The 13369-nt window shown below is 44.4% G+C and overlaps 1 protein-coding gene across 8 annotated transcripts in view; it reads right to left on the bottom strand.

Annotated features, from left to right (window-relative positions):
• The window catches only part of zbtb46 (zinc finger and BTB domain containing 46), a 68748-nt gene that overhangs the window by 46859 nt on the left and 8520 nt on the right, over positions 1–13369 (bottom strand). For 4 of the 8 annotated variants that reach the window (XM_037105311.1, XM_037105319.1, XM_037105318.1 and 1 more), the window contains exon 2: positions 181–404. In XM_037105311.1, the coding sequence (XP_036961206.1) occupies positions 181–366 (186 nt within the window). In that variant the 5' untranslated portion in view covers positions 367–404. Of the gene's footprint in view, positions 1–180; positions 405–11066; positions 11173–13369 lie in introns of all 8 variants that reach the window. The other 4 variants (XM_037105312.1, XM_037105317.1, XM_037105314.1 and 1 more) reach the window with 3 other exon arrangements.

Raw genomic sequence — 13369 nt, 5'->3', positions numbered from 1 at the left:
CAAGCTAAAACAGCTTTCATATCAGTGTTTAGTTATCCATTTTATCTCTTGCAGGATATAACAATTTCATCACTTTATCAGCGGTAAAACACATAGCACCAAAACGACTATGATCTGAGAGAAAAACAAGCACTTAACAGACTCCCTTGACCCATCCTCCCAAGTGTAGCAGTCCCTTACCTGGCAGTAAAGAGTCTTGAAGTAGCGTGAGGAGCCCAGGAGGACGTTCTTATGGGCCTTGAAGATCTTTCCGTCCACGATGACACAGGCGTCGCAGAGGATGCCGTGCTGCCTCTGCTCATTGAGCTCTCTGAGGAGCTGACGGTAGTGAGAGGCGATCTCCATGTCCTCCTTCCTGTTGTTCATCTGTGTAGCTGAACAAAAGCCTCTCCTCCAAATGTCTGCTGGGAAACAAAAGAAGGCACGCAAGAAATTCACTTCAGATGTCACGTCATGTAATATCGAAAGTGTTGTCATGAAATTCACAGCACGGAAATTTGACTTGAGAAAACAAGATCTCTGCTATTTCAGTTAGTCCATATATATTTATTTATGGCCGTATTCAAACCCTTGGTTTCTTTTTCATGTACGGAGGGGGAAAAAAGCAAATTTAACTGAACCACTCCTTTAAAGACGAGCCAGCAGGGTAAGGATATCTCAGTAATGACTGTGACATAAAAAAAACAATGACATCAATAGAGCCCACATCTCAACTGCTGTAGTTTGATGTCTAAAAACAGCCCAGTAACAAATAGTCAAAAATCTCTGTGTTTTAAGCGTGTCTGACAGGTTCATTTGTGTGTGTGTGTGTGCGTGGGAGTGTGTGTGAGTGTGTGAGTGTGTGTAAGCTCATTAAAAATGTCAGTTAAAAAGCGTAACACTTCCACAAAAACAGTTGAGAGGGAGAAAAACACCTCATTTAGTACGGACCACTTTACCATTAAATTTATCAATAAACACACTCTCAGTTCCTTGTTATTTTTGTTCCCATCTCGCCTTCGACTATGAATATTCAATCAACTGTCTAGTTAAGAGGAAAATTCACTCTTGAACCTTCACCTCGGTGTTTCTGATCTTGCACAGTTCACTCTAGGGTTGTGAACACAAAGTTTTTCTGAGAACTACAGAGAAAAAGAGCCTTAATGACAATTTGTGGAGCTGCTCATCTGTCAGTGGATGAACATTCAACTTTTTTTGTATTAATTGACAGGATTTATGGCAGTCTGACAGGAATGATGGCATATTTTCTTGTCACTCTAACGGAATAGAAGCCACAGAAAGAGCTCAAATTAAAATTTTTACAATCCATTTGCTGAAAAAGACTCTTCGGGTATTTGAGGTCACGAACATTGATCTAAGGTGTAACATGTTCTTTTCTTGAGTGTGGATAAGAACATTATCGCCTGTGTTTTTTTCTCCTGTGTGCAGGTTATAGATGACATCAAGGAGGCATTTCTGAGCCCACGCAACAAAGTGGATGCAGTTGAAGGCCACAGAGAGACGAGAGCAGGAGACAAAGGGAGACGGGTGCATCGCTATGTCGAACCATTCGATGAGGTGGCGACAAAACAAAGAGAAAGCACATAAGCCCGAGCAAACACAAATATACCCACACACAAGGAAAGAAGAAGAAGAAGATCAGCACACACAGACACACACATTCAGGCAGTGCATTAGCCAGAGCATTAGCAGCCGCCGCTCCCGCTCTCGTCTTGGTGAGGGCTAAATCGCGGGGACGCAGAGTGTTACCAAACGCAGCAGTGATTTGTTTTGGGAACGCCACAGCTGTCAGCTCTCATGGGCCATCCTGAGAGATGACAGCTCGGGTTGGCCAAGGTGACAGCAGCGTTTGCTCGGGGGCCGGCACACTTCAGGTCATGTTTAGCAAAGCTCTGCTCAACCTGATGGCTTGTAAGATCAGATAAATCCACAGTGTCTCCCACGTCCACTTGGACAAGCACACCTCCTATGAACGGCAGTGGACGGGCGGATGGAGTGAGGTGACAACTGCTGAAGCCTCTCTTTCTCAAAAAAAGATAGGTAAAAAAAAAAAAAAAAGTTGTTGGTCTAATCAATGCACTGCTAGCTCACAACCTTCACTTTGAGTGGCGTTCCTTAAAGTCAGAAATAAAGGACTGTGAGGAGGAAGAAACTTGGATGTGAATACATAGAAACCGTGTCCCTCAGAGCCTCAAAAGGCAAGTTTTGACGCAATTGTTGTGTTTTTTATCCTCCAGCTCTCACAGAAAAAAATCTATTGCCGTTCTAACCTTGAGATATTCTTTCCTTACAGTGTTGCCCTGATGGAGGTATTGAGAGTATCCACCTCTCACCTCTGGAGACAAACCTCCTCTTTCCACTCTTCTTCTCTCAGGGCCACTGGCACATTCAATTGTATAGCCCAGTCTATAAGATAGGCTCCCTCCAAGCGCCACACACACACACACACACACACAACACAGAAGAAGTCAATTATTCACTGAGAAATACCTCAATGCCCTGCTATTCCTCGTTTCTTTCCAGCCAATGTAGATGGTGAAATACAAGGTCACTGTACAGCAATCGTCGGTCAGCTCCATTTGAAACATTTATCTATTGGAAGCTGAGAGGAATTAGTGAAAGAAAGCTAGTGATCCCAAATCAACAGCTGGAACAAGAATGCCATCGCTCAAGTGTTGCATAGGTCAGGGTCCTTCAGTTCTCCATTTCCATCTTTGTTACAGTTTTTAAAGTTCTAAAATCAATGAGCGATTACAATGGCAAGCACTTGACTCGAGCAAACAGGAAACATGCTAATGACAGAAGCTGAACAGGCGTCTTAAAGGAGAGAGTTCATCCAAATTCCAAACAAATTATTCATGTTATGGCCATTTAGATGGCACACGAGTCTCAGAGATATCAGCCTCCACTCCGATGATATGGACGCAAAAAAGGAATCTCTTGCCATTGAAGATGTGCATTTAAGGAATTTAAGAACAAAATCTCCATCCAGGAAAAAACGTCTGTTCAAAGAAAGTAGCTCATGAAAATCTCAAAGGGTTAATCTTAAAAGACCAAAATGAAAAGAGAAAAAAATGTCTCTTTTTTTGTATCGAAACAGCCCTAATGTAGTGAGGCACAAACCTAACCCCATTTTTTTTTTTTTTTTTCCATTTTCGGAAATTCAACCCAACAAAAGTGTGTGTGTGTGTGTGTGTGTGTGTGTGTGTGTGTGTGTGTGTGTGTGTGTGTGTGTTAATGAAGAAAGCCTCATAACTGGGACTCTAAAGTTCATTGGAGCAACTTTTTAAAATCTGTGTGGTAAGGCAATGCAAAAATGCACAATGATCATGTCAGTGTGGTGCTGCACTCTGACACAAGAGGCCATGTTTCTATAAGGCAGTGCTCAAGTTCTGCGAGTGCGAATTAAGATGAATGCGGCGTGAATGTGTGGCTGGGATTGCGCCCAGCGTCGTGCTAAATGGTGCCTCAAATTTGAACAAAAACAGTGATCAGTGGAGGGAAAACAACAGCAAAGGACTGAGAGAAGGAGAAGGAGAGGGAGAGGTCTAATCAGATTTATTGCTTCAACAGACTCGGAGACATACTGAGTTAGTAGTTAGGCAGAGAAGAGGAACTTTAATGGAGTGCGCTTTGACCTCTAAACTCTCTGCTCGCCTAATTGGCTTGTTTAATTTCAGCATGTCCAAATCCCTCCAGTCAAAGACCCCTTTTCCAGAGGAGCCAATCCCAGCCCTACCCCTCGTACAGTACATAAACACCCACATAAACCTCTCCAGTGTTCATCCTGGCTTTTTCATTCCCTCAGAGAGCCACTCCATCTTTCCCCCTCCCATGAGCTTAGACCATCAACAGGACCAAAAGCCGCTCCCTCTACTGTGTGAGCATAGCCTTGATTTACAGTTTTTTTTTTCCTAATATACACTTGACACACGATGGGAAAGTAAGATAAAATGAACTTGTCACACAATCAAGCTAAGAGAGAGAGACTTTTGTGTCTCATCCAAAGCATTAGCAGTCTCACCAAGGCTACGCAGAAACTAAAGCTAAACTAAAAGCTTTTCATCTCTCCATGAAATTTCGCAGGGGGGGGAAAAAAAGAAAAAGCAAGGAAAAAGTCATCAGGAGGCAGGCTGACAGTCTGTGAGCGCTTATTTGTGGTCAGCGACGATTGTTTCAGCTAAAGCATGCCACCAGAGCTCCGAGTCCCTGTCACCCTTCTGAGGCCAAATCAAAAGTGAATGTCCTCCTTAACTCCCCCCCTTCACCCCTCTCACAAAAACACACACGATCAAAAGCCCCTTTCCCTTCATAACACACACACACACACACACACACACACACACACACACACACACACACACACACACACACACATCCAGCCCCTGCTCCTGCTAAATACACAAACACATGCAAGGACTAAAAACACACACACACACACACACGCTCACATGCGTAGCAGAGCCGTCATGGCATCACAGCCGGTTTGTCCTGGTCACATCAAAGCAAAGTCACTTTAGGCCCCAGCCAGACGACTAAAGAGATGAGACGTGTGATGGAGTGAGAGAATGGGGCTTCCTCCTTCTTGTGTTTCTCTTAATGCAGCCTGTCGCTCCAAGCCACTTCTCTGCCTCCTTGACCGCACAGGACTGTGGGGAGACAGGGCGCAAGGTCCTTCTGGATCTGAGGCAGAGCGATACTCTGTTTTGTTTTGTTTTTTTTCACAAAGGGGTTTAACGTAGACAGATTTCCGCAGCAATATTCACATGTCGCACTGGATGAAGATGTTACAACCAGGGGAAATTCTTTCACGAGCGGTGCTGATACACGATAAGCGCAACATATTTTAGCAAATAACACTCACGTGAAGCACACTTTTTCCTCAGGTAAATCCCGTTTGTTGATTCACTCCTAATTGGCACTCTCGCAGGTTCGGGTTTAAACCGGCTGCAGGTTCCTGCATGCGTGTGTTAGCACTATCCAAGCAGTTTTTGTATTTATTTTTGAATTAAGGGATTTCCAGTTGGTCAGGGCAAATTATCATTTAGTGGCCAGTTTGCTGCATGCGAAAATTGCCACCCTCAGCTAATCACTCAGCATTCAAGTTACAGCCCTCTGCTCAACTAATTTAACAGTTCTGCTCATTATTTGATAACATGACTTTTGTGGGACGAGCATGTCAAACTGAATGAACACAGAGTTTACAGAGCCTTGGAGTGGTTAAAAAATAAAAACTCCTACATGAAGAAAGAGAGAAAAGTCAGACTGACACCATCTGAAAAGAGAAAAACATATGATGTGCAGACTGAACAAAAAAAAAGCACATTTGCATTTTTCTTAGAAAATTTAGGATCATTAACAACATTTTTCTGTCTCATCCATGTTCTTAATAAGAGGATGCGGAAAAGGTTCGCCTGTAGTGAGAAAACAAAGAAAAGTTATCGCCAGTCCGTCTCAGCTCTGTTGATGTTTTAGCACCTTTCAGCTCATTGTTTTGGTTTTTGATTCTCTCTCACTGATCTCACCAATGTTTTTAGTTTTTTGATCATTTTGATACAGACTGCATGCACAGTCTGTCTATTTGGCAAAATTTTCAATGATGAGGTTAATGAGGGAAAAGTAAGTAAGCTAGCTACCTCACTTAGAAGTTGGACGGGCTAACAGCTCACTTGCATCCAGTGTGAAGGATATAACCTGTTGACATGGGCGCCGAAATGAAAAGCGAGAGGTGACACATCCAGTGTGTCCACCTGATACTCCAACAGACTGATTGAAACTACCTCCTGACACATTTAAAATTAATTTGCTGTCAACAGATTCCAAAAATGACCACTATTTTACTCTAGAGACACGTTTTTTGATGAAGGACAGCAATAAATGATGCAGACATCCCTGAACACAGTGCACTTCCAGTGTCTTACCCATCATATGTGCGATTCACCGCACAACTCTCACAACAATGGGATCCAGAATGTATTTGCCTCTCCCAACTGTCCACTGTCCACTGAAAAAATAGGCGTGAAATAGGCACTCTATGGAGACGATAATATGTGAATATTAATTTTCAGAGATTGTGCCCAAAAAACAGTCAGTGGAGGACTGAATGGATATGTCTTAAACAGGCTGGGAAAAAAAACTTAACATCTGTCTTAACACTAATATTTTGTTGTGCAGATGACACCTATGAGGCTACAGTTTGTCAGTTGACTGTGCTGTTGTGCAGAGTTTGACTCATCTAAGCGCGGCGTGCAAGAGATCTCCAATCTTCATGTACCGACACATTTCTGGTTCATCTCGTTTCTACTTTTAAGGACCAGCTATTAGCAGCAAAATCCCTTCCTGCTCACATCCCTACTTTTATCTTGGCTCTGTCGTTTAAAATCAGTGGGGAGGACACGCTAGAAGTGAATGAATGTGAGGAAGGAGGAGGAGTGGATATCAAGTAAGGATTTAGTAGCCAAGACTTGGCATGTATGTTGTCAACCATCCCAGCCTCATGCCTCAGCCTCGCAATTTTTATCAGTTCGTCTAAAAAAGAAATGCGTTCCTCTTTGCATATTTTCCAGTAGTAACTTGCACCGGCACACTCCCCTGTGATAGCAGGCAGCTTCTCTGGAAAAGACATACAGGTTTTGGGCTGTGAATGAATTATAGATCATGTGAGGCTTTCCAAACAAAGAGAAATAAACGATGTTAGGCGCAGGAAAAAAAGATATTAAGACAATCTCTGACTTGATATGCTAATACATATGAAAAATTAAAAGGGCACAGGAAGAAAGAGTCGGTTTGCTCGCTCGTGGTCTGAGAAAGTAATGCTGAAAAAAAAATGACAACATGCATAAGCGGAATTAAAATGATATTCTGCTGGACAATGGAGCCACTGTTTCTTCGAACACATGACAGCATGATTGAGGACAGCCATTACTTTACAGAGCAAAATCTACTAGTTCTGCAGCTTAAGTGAAAAATTAAAATTGCATTAGATCTCAAAGTTTACTGCTATCATTTTTAATCCACGCTAAATTCCTGAATGTGTGATGAATGATGTTAGCCGAGACCGAATTTGCAAATATGAGGCCCCGTGAAAGGTCATTACGAACATGTGGTGAGGTTGCACGGTGGAGAGAACTGGAGAGAAAAGGGAACAAGGCGAAGAGCTGAAGCACGGGACCGATAGAAAAAGAGTGAAAAACAGAGAGAAAAGAGATAGAGGCGGTGAGGCCGGAGAGATGGAGACAGGAGATAGAAAGACGGGGGAGACAGGAAGAGAAGGGAGAGTGACTCGAGCAGCCAATATTTTTTAAACAGCTTTGCTTCCACTCAACTGGGCATCAAGGCCATTATCCTGGGGTTAATCCCCAATCCGACGGAGCTGGCAGCCTTCCGGGACAAGCCAGGGTGGCAGCCCATCAACAAGGCAGGCACAGACAAAAATAAAACACACACACACACACACACAAGCACGCATATGACACACAAGCACACACAGCTAGACACAGACAGGCATGGAGGCTACAATTAGAAAAAATAACACAACAAAGCCATTTGCTGTGAAAGGCTTGTTCTTAGCTTCTTTGTCCTTTATTTTCTGTTGAGAATCAGTCGCCGCTCATGTTTGTCTCTCATTCCATCTCTGACTCCTTTTCTGTCTCGCTGCACGTGTTTGTGTTGTCTCTTTTATCACTGTCCCTCCATCTGTCCACCTTTATTTCCTCCACCTTCCCCACCAGCTCTGATCATGCCACGTTTTGCGCCTCTACCGCGCTCTCCCTTCCCCTCCGTCCGCTCTTGGCCGGAGTCCAGGGAGTCAAGGTGGAGGAAGAGATTGACTCAAAGAAGGATAGCCATGTCATGTGGAGAGGGACCAAAGAGGATCCAGGAGGCTTAGGGAGACTTAGCGCCACTCGCTTCATCCTTCACCCCCCCAACCCTTCCTACACTCACCACCTGTAAACAATACCTGGGCACTCTGCATCCTCTCCTGAAGACCTACATGCTGCTAATCATGCATTTTTTCTGCAAAATTCAGTGCAACCCTGCCAATATGTCTGCCTCCGCAAGCCTCCGGTTCCAGCTTATGATACCAGTCGAAAAAGCTCCCAATCTTCTCCGCCTCGTTGTCCTCTCACCTTCGGCCACACAGGTGTTAAGCTTTGACTTATCTTTTGAGCCAAGGTAAGCCAAGAATGACCGTAAAAAGTGTTGCGGCTCTCAAGTGTCAGTGTTGTGTCAACTTCATCTCAAGCTCCTCCAGTGACCCACAAAGTGTCAGTGTCCCTATTTGACATGTCAAGAGCTTCACGAGGCTAGGGTGAGAAATGCTGTTTTGCATCATCTACCTATCTCCCTGTTTGTCTTTTTTATCCGTCTCTTCCTCTGTTGCACTTGTGCATGTGCGAGTGTGTATGTGTGTGTAGTTTCTGGGCTATCTTTCTCTCTAGGCCCCTAAGCCTGCGATGTCTCCCATGGTAACTCCCTGACTGACGACCCGGGGCTTAGCCTAAATTCTCTCTCTATTAAAAGCTGTGAAATGCAAATAATGAAACATCTCATTACCACTGTCGGAGAACCCAAAATGAAAAGGGGGGGAGAGCGGGAGGGGAGGGAGGAGCGGAGAGAGGGGCGGACGAGGAGGACTGTAAGACAACGAAAGCGGCAGGAGAAAGAGGGCTGGCACGGGCGGGAGGGAGGGTGGGAGGACAGGGAGAAACAGAGCCTGAAATAAAGGAGGAAAGGATGGGAGACGAAAAAAAAAAGGGAATGGAGGATGTGAAAGGGAGGAGAGAACAGGTGACAGGACGGGAGCAGATAGGCAGACAGTGAGGCTTTTGTTTCGCATGTGCTGCTGTTAGTAGGCAGCCACCTATGCAAAATGGGTTGGAGCCCCAATGAACTAAGGTGAGAGTTCAGAGGTGTCATTCACCAACATGCCGCAGGACTCAACTTATACTTCACACTAAAGTTTAGTGTCTGCAGCAGAGCAATCACAGGTAATGTGTGTGCAAATAATGTGTGAGCTTCTCAAAAAGAGTATGTGGTCAGTGTAAATGTGTGTTGATTGATCATTTTATCATTCCCCAAGAGGATTATTACTGAGCTTGATTTTTTTATCTGGTAGAAAAGGCAGGAAAGGGCTACTTCTGTGTAGCACAGGGAAGTGAAAGCACCTACAGGATGTGACTGTATCTGACTCTGTCAGTAGGAGATAGGTGGTGCTGGTGCTGGTGGAGAGGAGGGGGGTTTCATGTGACAAGAACCGCATCACCTTGTGTGGTCTCCTGGCGCAAAACCCAGTTTCGACGCTGCAAGACTTTGGAGACTCATCTGCCGATGCACAAACACCCTGATATCAGAGCGGAATTAGACGGTGTCTAATAGCAGGATTAGGTGTAGACTTCTGGGAACTCTGTGCGTTGTGTAAGGGGTTTTTCTTTGGGTCAGCGTCTTATTTATATATATATTTTTTTCCTACGAGCAAGGGATAGTAACTAACTGACTGGTCTTACGCTGCACAATTTTTCCTTTTAAGATGGAAATTCATCCTTTTTTCCAAATCTGGGTGGTGATGAAAACATTCTTTGAAGATTTCATTTGATCCAGAGTCTTATCAACCAAAGACCATCACATGATCTGTAAAGAAACTGTGCTTGTTTTGTTCTTGTTTGAAAGGGAAAAATGAAGACAAACTATGCAACTTTTTTTGGATACTGACTTTCAAGTCTCAAATCTGTACTTTTACACCATGTACACACAAAAATATACGGACACCCGAGTTACACTAGATGTACCTCAGGTGTGTGCTTTCTCAACTTCCTGTATGTGTTGCTGCCTTTGTCCTGATGGTAGGGCTGCATTGAGATTAACATATCAAGAGAGGGAGGAAATATTTTAGGCTTAATATTATTTCCTGTTTTTGTTTGTTTACCTGTCTACTATGTTCAAGATTGGGAAGGTGAAAAAAAAATTGAATGTCATCAGTAAACTAATCCAAGTACCACAATAGTAAACTAATCTAACTTGATTCCGTTCTGTTACTTTTGGAGTACCTCAATAGCAAACAAATGTGCATAAATACAAGAGAGTAATAAGATGACTGTGTCTGGTCACTTGAGACCAGAGTGTTGCTGTGGGAGACTTGTGAAGTCATGTGTGCGCATGTGCATGGTACATTTGTTTTAAATTGTAATCCTGTTAGTAATCCTCTGTGATATAATTACATTTTCTTTTTTAACGTAATTTCACCTAATTGCCTTTTTTTGTATCCTTATTATGTAATCCCATCACATGTATTCTCTTGCGCCCCAAGCCTGTCTATATTATGCTATTGACAGAAGTTACCTGTTGACATATACATTCAAATGCAGAAAATCAATTGAAAAAAAAAAATTGGTCACCAAAAAAAGATATATTAATATGCTGCTCTAACGGCCTTCTGGGAAGCTCCTCCGCAGACGTTTAGAGCCTGGTTGCAGGGATGTCAGACGATAAGATCTGGCTCGCTGTCTGTGTGCCAGTTCATGCCAAAGGTGTATGATGTGGTTGACTTCAGTGCTCTGCAACAAGCCAGTCAAGTTCTCCCAATGCTGAAACAGGGCCATCGCAAAATTGGAAGCACACTAACGGAAATGTCAAAGTAGGCTACAGATTTCCCATAATTGGAAAGAGGCGACCCAACTCTCGGCATCATAGCACAGGGCCACAAAGTGTTAGACAGGAGTGTCCACATACTTTTGGACATATAGCATACTATTATGGAATTATGGTACTATACATATAATTGTTCGCATTTTTATAACTCACATTTGGGTGAGCCTCGGGTGCCCCCCATTTTCAGTTTCACAACTCAACTGGCTGCTCATGTTCCGTATACTGAAACAGACAAATCAGAACTTTCTTTAAATTCTCCCCTCCAGCTGACTTTTACATCCCTGCGCCGTTTCTCCTCCAGTTTCACTCCGTTTTCGTCATTCGTCGCATCTCAGTTCTGTTTAGAAAAAGCGCCAAATGGCTTTGTGGCTAAAGTGACGATGACAATGTAGAGGCTACGGAGCGTCTCAAAAACTCACATTTAAACACCCGCCGTGATCTCTCGCTCTGCCAGCGATACCACTCAGAGTGCGTCTCTGCTTGTGTGCGGCTGTCCAGACTCTTCCGTAGGTCTTAACACAAAACCTGTCACGGCAAAAAAAGCAACCTGTCACGACTCAGCTAGACACGACTGTACATGACTGTAGCGCACAGAACGCAGGCAGCCTGTTCCCGAGCTGTTAAAAAGAGTCACCGCAGCCACCAGCGACACACACACACACACACACACACACACAAGGAGCAAGCATGGAGGAAATGAAACGCAGGGTTAGCAGGAGGAAGTAAATGTAAAAAAGAAAAAAAAAATGAGCATATGGTAGAACAATACCCATCCTAAAGGAATAAATGTCTGAGGACCGGAAAAGCTAATTGTTTGTTCTTGAATGTACGGGTGAATGACTGAACGCCGGTGACTCACTGCTGGTGGCCGGTCGCTATCTGGTGCCGAGGCGGATTGTCCAGAGAGTGTGTGTGTGTCTGTATGTGTGTGTGTGTGTGTGTGTGTGTGTGTGTGTGAGTGAGAGAAAGAGGGTAACTTTGTGTGACTGTCGCTCTGTCAGACGGCAAACAGAGGCATCTTTCTCAAATCCACGCCTGGGCCACGGCTTACAATGAGCTCATGCAAAGAGGGGAGCGAAAAAGCCGCAGCTTAAGTGTGTACTCGCAAGGACAACAGGCACACCCTCCATCCCCCCTCTGAGCAAATATTAAAAGAGACTTCACTCCCAGCTAATCTAATTCACAAACACTCCGGAGCATGCACAAACAAGGAAAACACATCATTTTACTATATTAACTTAGCCCTTGACATGCAACATTCACTAATAACTTCCTAACTAACGTACCCGCAGCCCACCGTACAGCAACTGAGCAGCACGGTAATTTACATATAGATAGAGCGAGTGTTTATAAAAACACATTTGTATATAATAGCCCGAGGCTGCGTTGTCACTCATCAAGCTGATCAAAAAGCAGCTACTATACAACACTGATGAATCTTGGAGCGCTTTTGCGAATCTGTCCTTCAACGGCAAGGGAAAAAAAAAAAAAAAGGAGGTGAGATAAAGGGAGAGAAATCAAGGGGAGAGGAGAGGAGCATCTAAATATAGAGAGCCTCACATTTTGGAGTCAGAAAAGAGACAGTGAAGGGTAAGAAAGAGGGAGGGAGATGCGAGAAGAAGAAGAAGAAAAAAAGAGCGAGGGAAAGGAAAAGTGAAGAGCGATGGCAAAAAAATAACAGAGATGGAAGAAGCAGGAAAGAGAAGACTAGAAGGTGGTTGTGAAGCGCGCTGGGGTATGCTTCGCGGACTGGACTGGAGAGCTGGATGTGGACGACGCTTGGTTTCATCTGCGAGACTCGAGAGTTCAATACAGCGCACAGTGTATCACCGCAGATGTTCATCACCATCAATACGCAGCGTCGATACTGAGGGTCTGCCCCTTCACAGTGCTCTTTGCAACAGATTGGCTGCAGCCCCCCCTTCGCTGAGTAAACTCTAATAGTAATCAGTGAAGATGCAAAATCATTACAGTCCTTTGTCTTCTTTGTTTCCGCGCTGCGCCGCGATTGGCTGTTCGTGGATTCGCTGCTGAGGCCACTGCCAAAAAGATTTCAGGTGGAGATTTTCCTTTCGCTTAAAACAAGCAACTTTCTTACGGCGTTCTGCGCGGACAGCGGTGTCGCTTGAGGCTACCACGTCCACTGTGATTGACAAAGAGCGAGGCTCAACCAGACAAACGCCTCACCTGGATCTTCACCCCTCTGTCGTCCCTTTTTCCCCTCTCCTTATCTGTCCATCTTTTCACTCAGAGCCTGTTTACTCCAACGCAGTTTGACGTTTGACTGTCACCTGTTGACTAACATGAGCGGCTGCCATGGCTCGCAGGCTTTTGGAACTCTTGCAGCTCTCTCCCACACCCCCCTCTCCTCTGACAGCGATGGAAAGAACTGAAAATTCATGTACAGAAGTGTCAAAGCCAGACATAAGAGACACAAAGGAGAGAGGGAGAGACAAAAGGACCACTGTGTAAACTCTCACGATCGAGCTCGCCATCGCCGAGGACAACACCCACCTAATTTTGAGCAAGTTACACATTCCCACATTGTGAGGCAGTGCCAGTATCAGGTGTCCGTCCAAACCACCAACCACCAGTCAACAGCCACCCCCTTCGTGACACACCAGCGCACTCACCAAAACAACCGGGAGGGGGGAGGTGAGACAGAAGACAGGAGGGAATGGGTGCGGGGGTGAGAAAGTGAGAGTAAAAAAAAAAAAAAAAA

The sequence above is a fragment of the Acanthopagrus latus genome, chromosome 7 (genome assembly GCF_904848185.1).
Source record: "Acanthopagrus latus isolate v.2019 chromosome 7, fAcaLat1.1, whole genome shotgun sequence".
NCBI classification, from domain to species: domain Eukaryota; kingdom Metazoa; phylum Chordata; class Actinopteri; order Spariformes; family Sparidae; genus Acanthopagrus; species Acanthopagrus latus.
This window is presented reverse-complemented; position numbering and strand designations above follow the sequence as displayed.